The following is a 13,264-nucleotide window of genomic DNA, read 5'->3' as shown; positions in this document are numbered from 1 at the left end:
AATCCCCCCACACTTAAACTTTGCCCGTCCTCGGGCAAGGCAAAAACTCAAGTAACACAAGAGAGACTAACTATTGATTTTCAATCTTTCTTTTTCTCTACATGAGGCCTGGTTCATTTCATGCTTTTGTTCAGACTTGGTAACCTTTCCCTTTTCATCTCTTTCTCCCCTTTTTCTTGTCCAAGAGTGATGGCAAATCACCATTCCTCATGGTCCCAAGTTAAATCGATAGTCAAGGAGACAAGCCTTCCTGGGCTGAAACTCCTTGGACTGCACGGGTGCTCATTGCTTTTAACAAACCAATTCAGCCAGATGCAATTACTTTCCTTTGAATCAAAACAAGGTGTGCTTATTGCAATAAGCTTGCTATGTATCACATCTTCACCACTTAGTGTGAATTCCTAGGATCTGAAGGTGAGAATGGGGTTGGGGTTCTAGGGTGAGTGCATTTTATGCTCCATCTCACCCTTGCCTTCTTTTCAAGATGTGAGTGCATTTTATGCTCCATCTCACACTTGCTTTCATTTCTAAATGTGAGTTCATTTTATGCTCCGTCTCACACTTGTTTTTTTGTTTCTATATGTGAGTGCATTTTATGCTCCATCTCACATTAGTTACTATTTTATTTTCAAACTCCTCTTTTTTTTTTTTTTTTTTTTATCACAAGAATCACAGGGTTTCATCGCCTGATCCATGAATTCATTGATCGTGGTCTCTATATGCCTAACATAGCAAGTTCTAGAATAATCAACCCATGTTTGACAGATAATTATGTGAAAATCAATCAAACCCTTATGCATCTTGCCTATTGATCGATTAAAATCATGAGATACCATATGCAGCCAAGAAAGATTCAATTAGTCATGCTTGCATCCTATCTTATCTATTCAGCCTAAGCACATGATTCCTGATAAGTTGAAATCGTTCAAAGATAAGTTTCTAGGGAGCAGAAATTTCAAGAAGGTAAGGTATCCCAAATTTCCATCAGATTTTCCTAATCCCCCCACACTTAAGTTATACATTGTCCCCAATGTATGTGATTATGCATAAAGTAGAAGGATTTGGGGGTACTTCCCTGTTTGTCTTGTTGGGTTCTTGCTAAACAAAAAAATCAAAACCAAACAAAATAACAAAATTAACTAAACACAATGGGTTGCCTCCCACAAGCGCAATTGTTTAACGTCGTTATGCTCGACGTCCTCTTTTTTTTTTTTCCTTAATCCAATAAATACCGTGGAATGTCCAACGAGATGTCTACTGTAGAGGGGACATTTGCATCCTCATGGAACATCTTCAATCGATGTCCATTCACCTTGAAGATCTTACCTGTGTCGAGACTTTTGATCTTTACTGCACCATAGGGAAAAACATTAGTCACAGTAAACGGTCCCATCCACCTGGAACGCAGCTTACCTGGCATGAGTTGAAGTCGAGAATTATATAATAAGACTTTTTGTCCAATTTTAAGTTGTTTTCTTAAGAGTGCATTGTCATGGAACGATTTGGTCTTTTCTTTGTAGATTCTTGAATTCTCGTATGCCTCTAACCTCAACTCTTCCAGCTCTTGCAACTGGAGCTTCCTTTCCTTCCTTGCTTCTTCCATATTCATGTTGCATTGCTTGATTGCCCAATAGGCCCTATGTTCAATTTCCACCGGCAAGTGGCAAGATTTGCCAAAAATTAACCTGTAAGGGGACATACCTATTGGGGTCTTGTAAGCTGTCCGATATGCCCAGAGAGCATCATCTAGACATAGGTTCCAATCCTTCCTTCCTGGATTCACGGTCTTTTCCAAGATGGACTTTACCTCTCTATTGGAAATTTCAGCTTGCCCGTTAGTCTGGGGATGATAAGCAGTGGCAATTCGGTGATGCACCCCATATCTTCTCAACAAGGCTTCAACTGTTCTATTGCAAAAATGGGTCCCTTGATCGCTTATGATGGCTCGAGGAATGCCAAACCTACTGAAAATGTTAGACTTTATAAACCCTACAACACATTTAGAAACATCAGTTTTGGTGGCCTTGGCTTCCACCCATTTTGAGACATAATCGACTGCAAAAAGTATGTAAGAAAAACCACAAGATGGGGGAAAGGGTCCCATGAAATCAATGCCCCAAACATCAAATATTTCACATATAAGAATGGGGGTTTGGGGCATCTCATTCCTGCGAGATAGTGTACCTGTTTGTTGACATCTTTCACAGTTTTTACAAAACAAGTAGGCATCTCTAAATAGGGTGGCCCAATATAGCCCACTATCCAAGACCTTTCGAGCAGTCCTCTTTGGCCCAAAATGGCCCCCACAAGCATAATTATGACAAAACTTTAGAATTGACATCTGCTCCTCAGGGACACATCTCCTAATCATTTGGTCAAAACAAAATTTCCATAGATAGGGTTCGTCCCATACATAATATTTTGCCTCATACTTGACTTTATTCTTTATGGATCTGCTAAGGTTATTAGGCAAAATTCCCGTGACCAAGTAATTCACAATGTCAGCATACCATGGAGTCATACCTCTCATGTGAAACAACTGCTCATCAGGAAACAACTCACAAATGGGAGAGGAGTCCTCGTCTTTCACCAACCTACTTAGGTGATCAGCCACCGAATTTTCAGCTCCCCTTCGATCCTTGATTTCTAGATCGAACTCTTGGAGCAAGAGTATCCACCTTATCAGCCTCGGTTTCGACTCCTTCTTTGCTAGTAGGTATCTCAAAGCTGCATGGTCAGAAAAAACAATCACTTTAGAGCCAAGCAAATATGACCTAAATTTGTCTAAAGCAAACACAATAGCTAATAACTCTTTTTCAGTGGTTGTGTAATTGCTCTGTGCAGCATTCAACGTTTTGGAAGCGTAGTGAATGACATGGCTCTTCCCATTTATTCGCTGTCCTAGAACAGCCCCTACTGCATAATTACTTGCATCTGTCATGATCTCAAAGGGCAAGTTCCAATCGGGTGGTTGAATGATGGGTGCAATGGTTAATAAATTTTTAAGCTTGTTAAAAGCTTCCTTGCACTCATCATCAAAATCGAAAGGCGCATCTTTTTGCAGCAACCTGGACAATGGCAGAGCAATTTTTGAAAAATCTTTGATGAACCTGCGATAAAAGCCTGCATGTCCAAGAAAAGAACGAACCTCCCTAACATTTGTAGGGTAAGGTAAACTCACAATCAAATCAAATTTTGCCTTGTCGACTTCTATTCCTCTGGCTGAAACTACATGTCCCAACACAATACCCTCCTTCACCATAAAATGACATTTTTCATAGTTTAAGACAAGATTTGTTTCCACACACCTATTCAGAATTTTACTTAAACTATTCAAACAATCATCAAACAAATCACCATAAACAGTAAAATCATCCATGAACACTTCAATGCATTTCTCAATAAAATCAGAAAATATGCTCATCATGCATCTTTGAAAAGTGCCCAGAGCGTTACACAAACCAAAGGGCATTCGTCTGTAGGCGAAGGTGCCAAATGGACAAGTGAATGTCATTTTCTCTTGGTCCTCCTGCGCAATAACAATCTGATAATACCCAGAGAATCCATCGAGAAAACAAAAGAAAGCCTTACCTGCCAGTCTCTCTAGCATCTGATCAATGAAGGGTAGGGGAAAATGGTCCTTTCGAGTGGCCAAGTTGAGTTTTCGAAAATCTATTACCATTCGCCAGCCACCTTGTACCCTCATGGGAATTAGTTCATTATTTTTACTTTTTACTAAAGTCATCCCAGTTTTCTTAGGCACAACATGAATAGGACTTACCCATTTGCTATCTGAAATTGGATAATTATCCCTTCATCTAACAGTTTAAGCACCTCTTTCATTACTACCTCTTTCATCACCGGGTTGAGTTTTCTTTGTGGTTCTCTAACTGGTTTAGCATCATCTTCCAAAAGGATCCTATGCATGCAAATCGAGGGGCTGACCCCTTTTATGTCGGCTAGGGTCCAGCCAATCGCCTCCTTATGGTCCTTTAGGACATTGATGAGCCTCTCCTCTTGCTCCTCAGTCAACCCTTTTGCAATGATCACAGGCAGTGTCTCTTTTTCACCCAAGTAGGCATATTTTAGGTGATCAGGTAGGGCCTTTAGTTCCAGCTCCGGAGCCTGCAAAACAGAGGGCAGCAGCCTTGCGTGAGAAACCTTTGATTGAACATCAGAAATCCTTACCTCCTGTTCAGGTTCCAGAGTATCATAGGATGCATCGATCTCCTCCTCCCTGTCCGATTGTGCCTTATATTCTAGCTCATCAACCATGTCCTCCTCTCCAAAGACTTCCTGCACAATCGAATCGATAGTATCAATAGAGCAGATCGAATGACACTCACTAGGATATTTCATTGCATCAAAAATATTAAATTTTACAATCTCTCCATCAAACTCGACGGAGAGGGTACCCTCGTCCACATCTATTTTGGTCTTGGCCGTTCTCATGAATGGACGACCTAATAGAAGTGGGGCTAAACTCGTGGTTGTGTCTTCTTCCATCTTCAGGATGTAAAAATCAGCTGGAAAGATCAAATCGTTAACCTGCACTAATACATCCTCAACAATTCCTTCTGGGTATGCATTAGAACGATCAGCCAATTGAATAACAACTCTAGTCTCTTTTAAAGGACCTAGTCTCAATGCACAGTAAATCGAGTATGGCATGACATTAATAGATGCACCTAAGTCCAGCATGGCACGCTCGATTCGTTTATTGCCAATCACACAGGGTAGGGTAAACATACCTGGATCAGCACGCTTTTCTGGCAGGGTCCTCTTGATCATGGATGAAACGTTCTCTCCTACTCTTACCTTTTCATCAATTCGCAGCCTCCTCTTGTTAGTGCATAACTCTTTCAAAATTTTTGCATATTTAGGGATTTGTTTTATTGCATCTAGCAAGGGAATGTTGATCTCCACCTTCCTGAAGGTTTCTAACACTTCTTGTTCATATTCCTCTTTCTTTGAAATTGCCAACCTGCTATGAAAAGGTGGTACAACATTAGTAACCTTAGGGAGAGGGGGGTCCGATTTTACCTCAATGGGGCTATCATTTGACCCTTGTCCTTCCTCTTCCTTGGCTGCCTTCGATGGTGTACTTGGTTGGGACTGCAACTCTCTTTCGCTTCTCAACACCACCGCACTTGCATTCTCTTTCGGATTAACTACCGTTTGTGAGGGTAATTTCCCAGAGTTCTGCGCCTCCAACTTGCTGATGGAAGTGGCAAGTTGGCTAATTTGGTTCCCCAAATTCTGAATGCTAGATCTTGTTTCCTGCTGAAATTGCTGAGTATTAGTAGCTAGAGCCTTAACTATTTCATCCAAAGACATACCTGAATTCGGGGGTTGGCTTTGCGCTGTGATGGGTGTTGAAAACTGGGGCTGTCGACTGAGAAATTGGGGCTGATAATTCTGCTGTCTTCCTTGGGTCCCGTAGCTTAAGTTTGGATGATCTCTCCACCCCGGATTGTAATGATTAGAGTAAGGATCATACTTTCGTTGGGGCTGGCCCGGGAATCCTCCCATGGCATTGACTTGCTGCATCGGGCCATCTTGTAATGATGGACACATGTCCGTAGGATGTCCAGGGATCGAACAGATACCACACACCCTGGCAGTTTGTAACTGTCCTGCTGCGAGCTGCTTAACCAAGGCAGTTAAATCAGAAATCTGGTTTTCTAAATTTGCATGGCTTACCTCGTTAACCCTTCGAATGGTACCTTCTGTCCTTGTACCAAATTGCTGAGAATTTTCGGCCATATTGGAGATTAATTCCCTGGCCGCTTCAGGTGTCTTGTTCACTAGAGCTCCTCCACTGGCTGCATCGACCATACTTCTATCCATGGGCTGAAGCCCTTCATAGAAGTATTGGATTAACAATTATTCAGGAATTTGGTGGTGGGGACAACTAGCAACAAGTTGCTTAAACCTTTCCCAATATTCATATAATGTCTCACCACCAAACTGCCGAACTCCACATATTTCTTTTCTTATATTTGCAGCCCGTGATGCAGGAAAATATTTATCTAAAAATATCTTATTCATTTCATCCCATGTGCGTACTGAACCGGGAGGGAGAATATACAACCAATCCTTTGCTTTATCTCTTAAAGTAAATGGAAAGGCTATGAGTTTTACCTGGTCCTCGGTCATACCGTGGGGTTTCATGCTTGAACAGACGACATGAAATTCCTTTAGATGTTTGAGAGGGTCCTCACCTGGAAAACCATGAAACAGAGGTAATAATTGAATCAAACCAGATTTGAGTTCAAAGGCTACCTCAAGAGTGGGGTACGTGATGCATAAAGGTTGTTGGTTCATAATTGGTGCAGCCAACTCCCTTAATGTCCTCTCTCTGTCAGCCATTCTTTCTACTTCTTCGAAGATGGGAAGATCACAATCTGAATTCACCTTCTTTGGTGAACGATCCTTCCTTTGCTTCGCCTCCTTTCTTAAACGACGGGTGGTCCTCTCAATTTCGGGATTGTACTCGAGTTCACCTCGTTGAGAAGCACGAGTCATAAAACAAAAGAGGTTAACAAGAGGAAGGTAATAGCAAAGAAATTAAAGTTGCTCCCCGGCAACGGCGCCAAAATTTTGACGGGTTTGTCGAAGCCTTCAAAATTAGTACTAGTCCCACAATAAAATATTTGCAGTAAAAGTGGTTCTAGGTCGAATCCCACAGGGAGCAAATCAATAATCTCTTAGCCGAATGGGTAAAGTAATTGTGTGGGAAAAATAAATAACTAAAATTAAAAGAATAACAAACTAAACAAACAAGAGAAAATCAGTCTTACCGAATTCTGATTCAACGGTTTGGGTTGAATCGACTGGCATCGATCCTAGGTACAATTCAGCATTCTTGCAATTCAAGCATTTAACCTTAGATTTATTAGGATAGCCATAATAAACCATGTGTTTTCCTAATTCAGTTGACCAAACCCAGCATTCGATCAACACTTATCACTACTCAACTGGGTACGATAGCGTTCCATGTTAAACAATGATAGCATTAAGATTTGTGAAAACAGTTAAACCAAAATAACAATAATTGAAATAGCTGCAATTACTGAATTTTGTTCCATCGATTCTTTTAGGTTGAACCATGTTAAAACATTGGTCAAAGGCTGTCACGAACAATTGACCCAAAAAGATATCAACCTAATTGCTACTTGTACCATTATTCGTGACAATTACGGATCACCGAAATCATGGATAGCAGTAGGAAAATCAACATTAATTCAGTTTGTCAGACTAATTAACATTAACATCCAATAAAAATGTGCACAAGAACCAATGAATACTTGAATTAAAAAGAAAGAAAACAAAGTAACTACAGAACCTCACAATGACACAATCGAACCTCCCCCCTTGAACCAGAAAAAGAAGCTTAGCTACTCATGATCTGCGCAATCTCCATGCTCTTCTTCTCCATAGCCGAACTGCCTTCTTGCTTCTTGGTCTTCTTGATGATCTCTTGGATCTTGGAATGAGTGATTTTTAGAGCTAGTTCGCCCCCCTCTTTATATTGCCAAAGGAGAGGGCTGTTTTCCAACTCTTTCTAAGAGATCATCTTATCCTTAGGGAGTTTTGATCTTATCTTGAACTAATCCTATCCTATCTCTTATCTAATGCTCTAATCTCAATCTTTTTATCTCTCTAGGATTATATTCAAGACTTTAGATCTGATAAAACTCTCTCCTTGGAGATTACATTCGAAATTCGGACTCTTAACTCTTGAATTCGAGTTGGGCTGCTTCAAGGTACTTCTGCGAGTTGGGCTTAAGTTGTGAAATGGGCTTGGCTGCGAACTTGCTCCGACTTGGGGCTCATTTTCGTAATTGATGCGGGCCGAATCTGTCAAAACCCAAAACATAAAAGTTGTGGGCCTTCCTTTCATCTTTCTAATTCTTCTTGAATTATCCAATTCGGTGTCTGGAATTGAGAGTTAGGCCCAGATTACTGACTGTCGCCGAAACTGTGCAAAATCACTCGATTTGTCCTATTTTCTTCCAATTGCCTTCTTTATTGCCCTAAATCGAAATACAAGAGTAATGAGTCCATTTAAGTGCTAAATAAATGTAAAAGAATGAATATTAGGGGATAAAATTAGGGTTCATTTTGGTCTCATCAGACTTACTGTATCACGATTCCTTTTCTTGGGATTTTCGACCGACGTAGTTTCAGTTAAGTTAGTTTCCAGAGAAGGATGTAGAACATAGAGACCGTTCTCTTGTTCCCCGCATGCGATGAATTTATTATTCCGTTTAACAGTAATCACATTACTAAAATAAACAGTATATCCATCAGCACATAGTTTTCAAACAGAAATTAAATTTCTTCTCAAGTTCTGTACATAAAGACAATCTTTAAGTACAAGTATTCATTCTTTAAAAACTAATTCTACGGTTTCTATTGCCGTTGCTGCAACACTTGCAGTTGTTCCCAAGAATAATGTCACTTCACCTTCACTCAACCTTCTGCTAACTTTGAACCCCTGCAGTGAGTTACACGCATGAGTTGAAGCCCCGGATTCAACACACCAGGACACAGAAGTAACTAACATGTTAGTTTCAATGACACAAGTTTCGATGTTACCTTTCTTAGATTCCAGGTAAGCAGGACAATTCCTCCTTCAGTGGCCGGTCTGCTTGCAGAAGTGACAGACATCAGATGCCTTGTTCTTCTTCTGCTTCTTAGGATTGGTAGCCTTCTTCTGAGGCTTCTTTGCCTTTCTCTTTTTCTTGCCCGATTTGTTAGCTTCAGCAAGCATAACCACAGGCTCATCCTTCTTGAGTAGATCCTCGGCTCTTTGCAACATATTGCTGAGTTCCTGGATGCTGACATTCAGCTTATTCATATTGTAGTTCATTATGAACGCATTGAAGGAAGAGGGCAAAGAATTGAGGATGGCATCCACTTGCGTGCCAAGATCTAGCCCGGATCCAAGAGCTTCAAGTTCGTTAATGTAACCCATCATCCGAAGACAATGGTCATGAACTTTCTGCCCTTTGGTCATCTGCACGGTCATGAACAATTTCAGGACCTTCTGTCGAGTAGAACGGTTCTGCTCTTCATACATTGTTCTTAGACTGTCCAATATGTCCTTGGCTAGTTCGATCTGATCGAACTGCCTCTGTATTGAGTTGTCTAAAGAGGCAACGACAAAGCAGCGGGCTAGGGAGTTCTTATCCTCCCACTCTTGGTAGTCCCTCCTACGGGCCTCAGAAGCCCTATCACCCGGACGTTCCGGTGCAGGATTTTTCGCTACCTTGTCTAACTTTTCGGAAGTTAGGACCAGCATAAGATTTCTGTACCAGTCGGCATAGTTTGGGCCCTTTAGCTTGTTATCGTCTAGAAGCTTTGCAAATTGACCGTTTGCCATTTTCCGATAAAATAGCAAAATCAATAGTCCACAATCTTAGTTTGATTCATGTTACCTACATAGATATGGCTTTTAATCTATGTTCCATTCCCATTTGTTCATTTCTGAGATTTCCCTCCTTTCTCAGTGACGGAGACGACGAAATGTCTCTGGAAATGTGGGAAATCACATGGGGTGCGTGAAGCCAACTGTTTCAGCTGCATAACCTCACCACCTTTCTGTGACGGATCATATCCACTCATCAAATGAGTTTCCCTTTGACCTCTGTCAGACAAAGTTCAGAGCCGTTTTTCAGGTAAACCTTTCTGTCCAGTGAGTGCTTACCCATCATATTCAGGTTACGCCAAGGTACCGTGAAAGAGTTCTGATGAGACCAAAATGAACCCTAATTTTCTCCCCTAATATTCATTATTTTACATTTATTTAGCACTTAAATGGACTCATTACTCTTGTATTTCGATTTAGGGCAATAAAGAAGGCAATTGGAAGAAAACAGGACAAATCGGGTGATTTTGCACAGTTTCGGCGACAGTCAGTAATCTGGGCCTACCTCTCAATTCCGGACACCGAATTGGACAATTCAAGAAGCATTAGAAAGATGAAAGGAAGGCCCACAACCTTTATGTTTTGGGTTTTGACAGATTCGGCCCGCATCGAGTACGAAAAGGAGCCCAATGTTGGAGCAAGTTCATAGTCAGGCTCATTTCACAACTTAAGCCCAACTCGCAGAAGTACCTTGAAGCAGCCCAACTCGAATTCAAGAGTTAAGAGTCCGAATTTCGAATGTAATCTCCAAGGAGAGAGTTTTATCAGATCTAAAGTCTTGAATGTAATCCTAGAGAGATAAAAAAGATTGAGATTAGAGCATTAGATAAGAGATAGGATAGGATTAGTTCAAGATAAGATCAAAACTCCCTAAGGATAAGATGATCTCCTAGAAGGAGTTGGAAAACAGCCCTCTCCTTTGGCTATATAAAGAGGGGGACAAACCAGCTCTACGAATCACTCATTCTAAGATCCAAGAGATCATGAAGAAGACCAAGAAGCAAGAAGGCAGTTCGGCTATGGAGAAGAAGAGCATGGAGATTACGCAGATCATGAGTAGCTAAGCTTCTTTTTCTGGTTCAAGTGGGGAGGTTCGATTGTGTCATTGTGAGGTTCTGTAGTTACTTTATTTTCTTTCTTTTTAATTTAAGTATTCATTGGTTCTTGTGCACATTTTTTTTTGGATGTTAATGTTAATTAGTCTGACAAACTGAATTAATGTTGATTTTCCTACTGCTATTCATGATTTCGGTGATCCGTAATTGTCACGAATAATGGTACAAGTAGCAATTAGGTTGATATCTTTTTGGGTCAATTGTTCATGACAGCCTTTGACCAATGTTTTAACATGGTTCAACCTAAAAGAATCGATGGAACAAAATTCAGTAATTGTAGCTATCTCAATTATTGTTATTTTGGTTTAACTGTTTTCACAAATCTTAATGCTATCATTGTTTAACATGGAACGCTATCGTACCCAGTTGAGTAGTGATAAGTGTTGATCGAATGCTGGGTTTGGTCAACTAAATTAGGAAAACACAAGGTTTATTATGGCTATCCTAATAAATCTAAAGTTAAATGCTTGAATTGCAAGAATGCTGAATTGTACCTAGGATCGATGGCCAATCGATTCAACCTGAACCCTTGAACCAGAATTCGGTAAGACTGATTTTCTCTTCTTTGTTTAGTTTGTTATTCTTTTAATTTCAGTTATTTAATTTTCTCACACAATTACTTTACCCATTCGGCTAAGAGATTACTGATTTGCTCCCTGTGGGATTCGACCTAGAACCACTTTTACTGCAAATATTTTATTGTGGGACTAGTAATAATTTTGAGGGCTTCGACAAACCCGTCAAAATTTTGGCACCGTTTCCGGGGAGCAACTTTAATTTCTTAGCTATTACCTTCCTCTTGTTAACTTCTTTTGTTTTATGACTCGTGCTTCTCAACGAGGTGAACTCGAGTACAATCCTGAAATTGAGAGGACCACCCGTCGTTTAAGAAAGGAGGCGAAGCAAAGGAAGGATCGTTCACCAAAGAAGGTGAATTCAGATTGTGATCTTCCCATCTTCGAAGAAGTAGAAAGAATGGCTGACAGAGAGAGGACATTAAGGGAGTTGGCTGCACCAATTATGAATCAACAACCTTTATGCATCACGTACCCCACTCTTGAGGTAGCCTTTGAACTCAAATCTGGTTTGATTCAATTATTACCTTTGTTTCATGGTTTCCCAGGTGAGGACCCTCACAAACATCTAAAGGAATTTCATGTCGTCTGTTCAAGCATGAAACCCCACGGTATGACCGAGGACCAGGTAAAACTCATAGCCTTTCCATTTACTTTAAGAGATAAAGCAAAGGATTGGTTGTATATTCTCCCTCCCGGTTCAGTACGCACATGGGATGAAATGAATAGGATATTTTTAAATAAATTTTTTCCTGCATCCCGGGCTGCAAATATAAGAAAAGAAATATGTGGAGTTCGGCAGTTTGGTGGTGAGACATTATATGAATATTGGGAAAGGTTTAAGCAACTTGTTGCTAGTTGTCCCCACCACCAAATTCCTGAACAATTGTTAATCCAATACTTCTATGAAGGACTTCAGCCCATGGATAGAAGTATGGTCGATGCAGCCAGTGGAGGAGCTCTAGTGAACAAGACACCTGAAGCGGCTAGGGAATTAATCTCCAATATGGCCAAAAATTCTCAGCAATTTGGTACAAGGACAGAAGGTACCATTCGAAGGGTTAACGAGGTAAGCCATGCAAATTTAGAAAACCAGATTTCTGATTTAACTGCCTTGGTTAAGCAGCTCGCAGTAGGACAGTTACAAACTGCCAGGGTGTGTGGTATCTGTTCGATCCTTGGACATCCTACGGACATGTGTCCATCATTACAAGATGGCCCGATGCTGCAAGTCAATTCCATGGGAGGATTCCCGGGCCAGCCCCAACGAAAGTATGATCCTTACTCCAATCATTACAGTCCGGGGTGGAGAGATCATCCAAACTTAAGCTACGGAACCCAAGGAGGACAGCAGAAATATCAGCCCCAATTTCTCAGTCGACAGCCCCAGTTTTCAACACCCATCACAGCGCAAAGCCAACCCCCGAATTCAGGTATGTCTTTGGATGAAATATTTAAGGCTCTAGCTACTAATACTCAGCAATTTCAACAGGAAACAAGAGCCAGCATTCAGAATTTGGGGAACCAAATCAGCCAACTTGCCACTGCCGTTAGCAAGTTGGAGGTGCAGAGCTCCAGGAAACTACCATCACAAATGGTAGTCAACCCCAAGGAGAGTGTAAGTGCAGTGGTGCTAAGAAGCGGGAATGAACTGCAGCTAGAACCTACCTCACCAAGGAAGGTGGATAAAAGACAAGAAGAAGACAAGGTGCAGGACTCAAGAGTTAGAGAGAACGTTTCAGCCATGATCACGAGGACCTTACCAGAAAAACATGTTGATCCAGGTATGTTCACCCTACCTTGTGTGATTGGCAATAAGCAAATCGAGTATGCCATACTAGACTTAGGTGCATCTATCAACGTCATGCCATACTCGATTTACTATGCTTTGAGATTAGGTCCTTTAAGGGAAACTAAAGCTGTTATCCAATTAGATAATCGTTCTAACGCCTTCCCAAAAGGGATTGTTGAGAATGTAATGGTGCAGGTTAACGATTTAATTTTTCCAACTGATTTTTACATTCTGAAGGTGGAGGAGGACACGATCGAAAGTTGAGCCCCACTTCTATTAGGCAGGCCATTTATGAAAACGACCAAGACCAAAATAGATTTGGATGAGGGTACCCTCTTCGTCGAAT

At 41.0% G+C, this 13,264-nt stretch overlaps 1 protein-coding gene across 1 annotated transcript in view; it reads right to left on the bottom strand.

Annotated features, from left to right (window-relative positions):
- The window catches only part of LOC148861037 (uncharacterized), a 102,442-nt gene extending 96,676 nt beyond the window's left edge, over positions 1 to 5,766 (bottom strand). The window contains exons 1-3 of the mRNA XM_088985004.1: positions 5,704 to 5,766; positions 3,847 to 4,296; positions 2,414 to 3,754 (exon numbers count right to left, since the gene is read on the bottom strand). Of these exons, the coding sequence (XP_088841130.1) occupies positions 2,414 to 3,754; positions 3,847 to 4,296; positions 5,704 to 5,766 (1,854 nt within the window). The remainder of the gene's footprint in view (positions 1 to 2,413; positions 3,755 to 3,846; positions 4,297 to 5,703) is intronic.
- Positions 5,767 to 13,264: the final 7,498 nt, after the last annotated feature.

Source organism: Nelumbo lutea, chromosome 4 (genome assembly GCF_056320005.1).
Source record: "Nelumbo lutea isolate HS-2025 chromosome 4, American lotus-T2T, whole genome shotgun sequence".
Taxonomy (NCBI): domain Eukaryota; kingdom Viridiplantae; phylum Streptophyta; class Magnoliopsida; order Proteales; family Nelumbonaceae; genus Nelumbo; species Nelumbo lutea.
The sequence above is the reverse complement of the archived record's forward strand: the minus strand, read 5'-3'. Positions and strand labels throughout refer to the sequence as shown.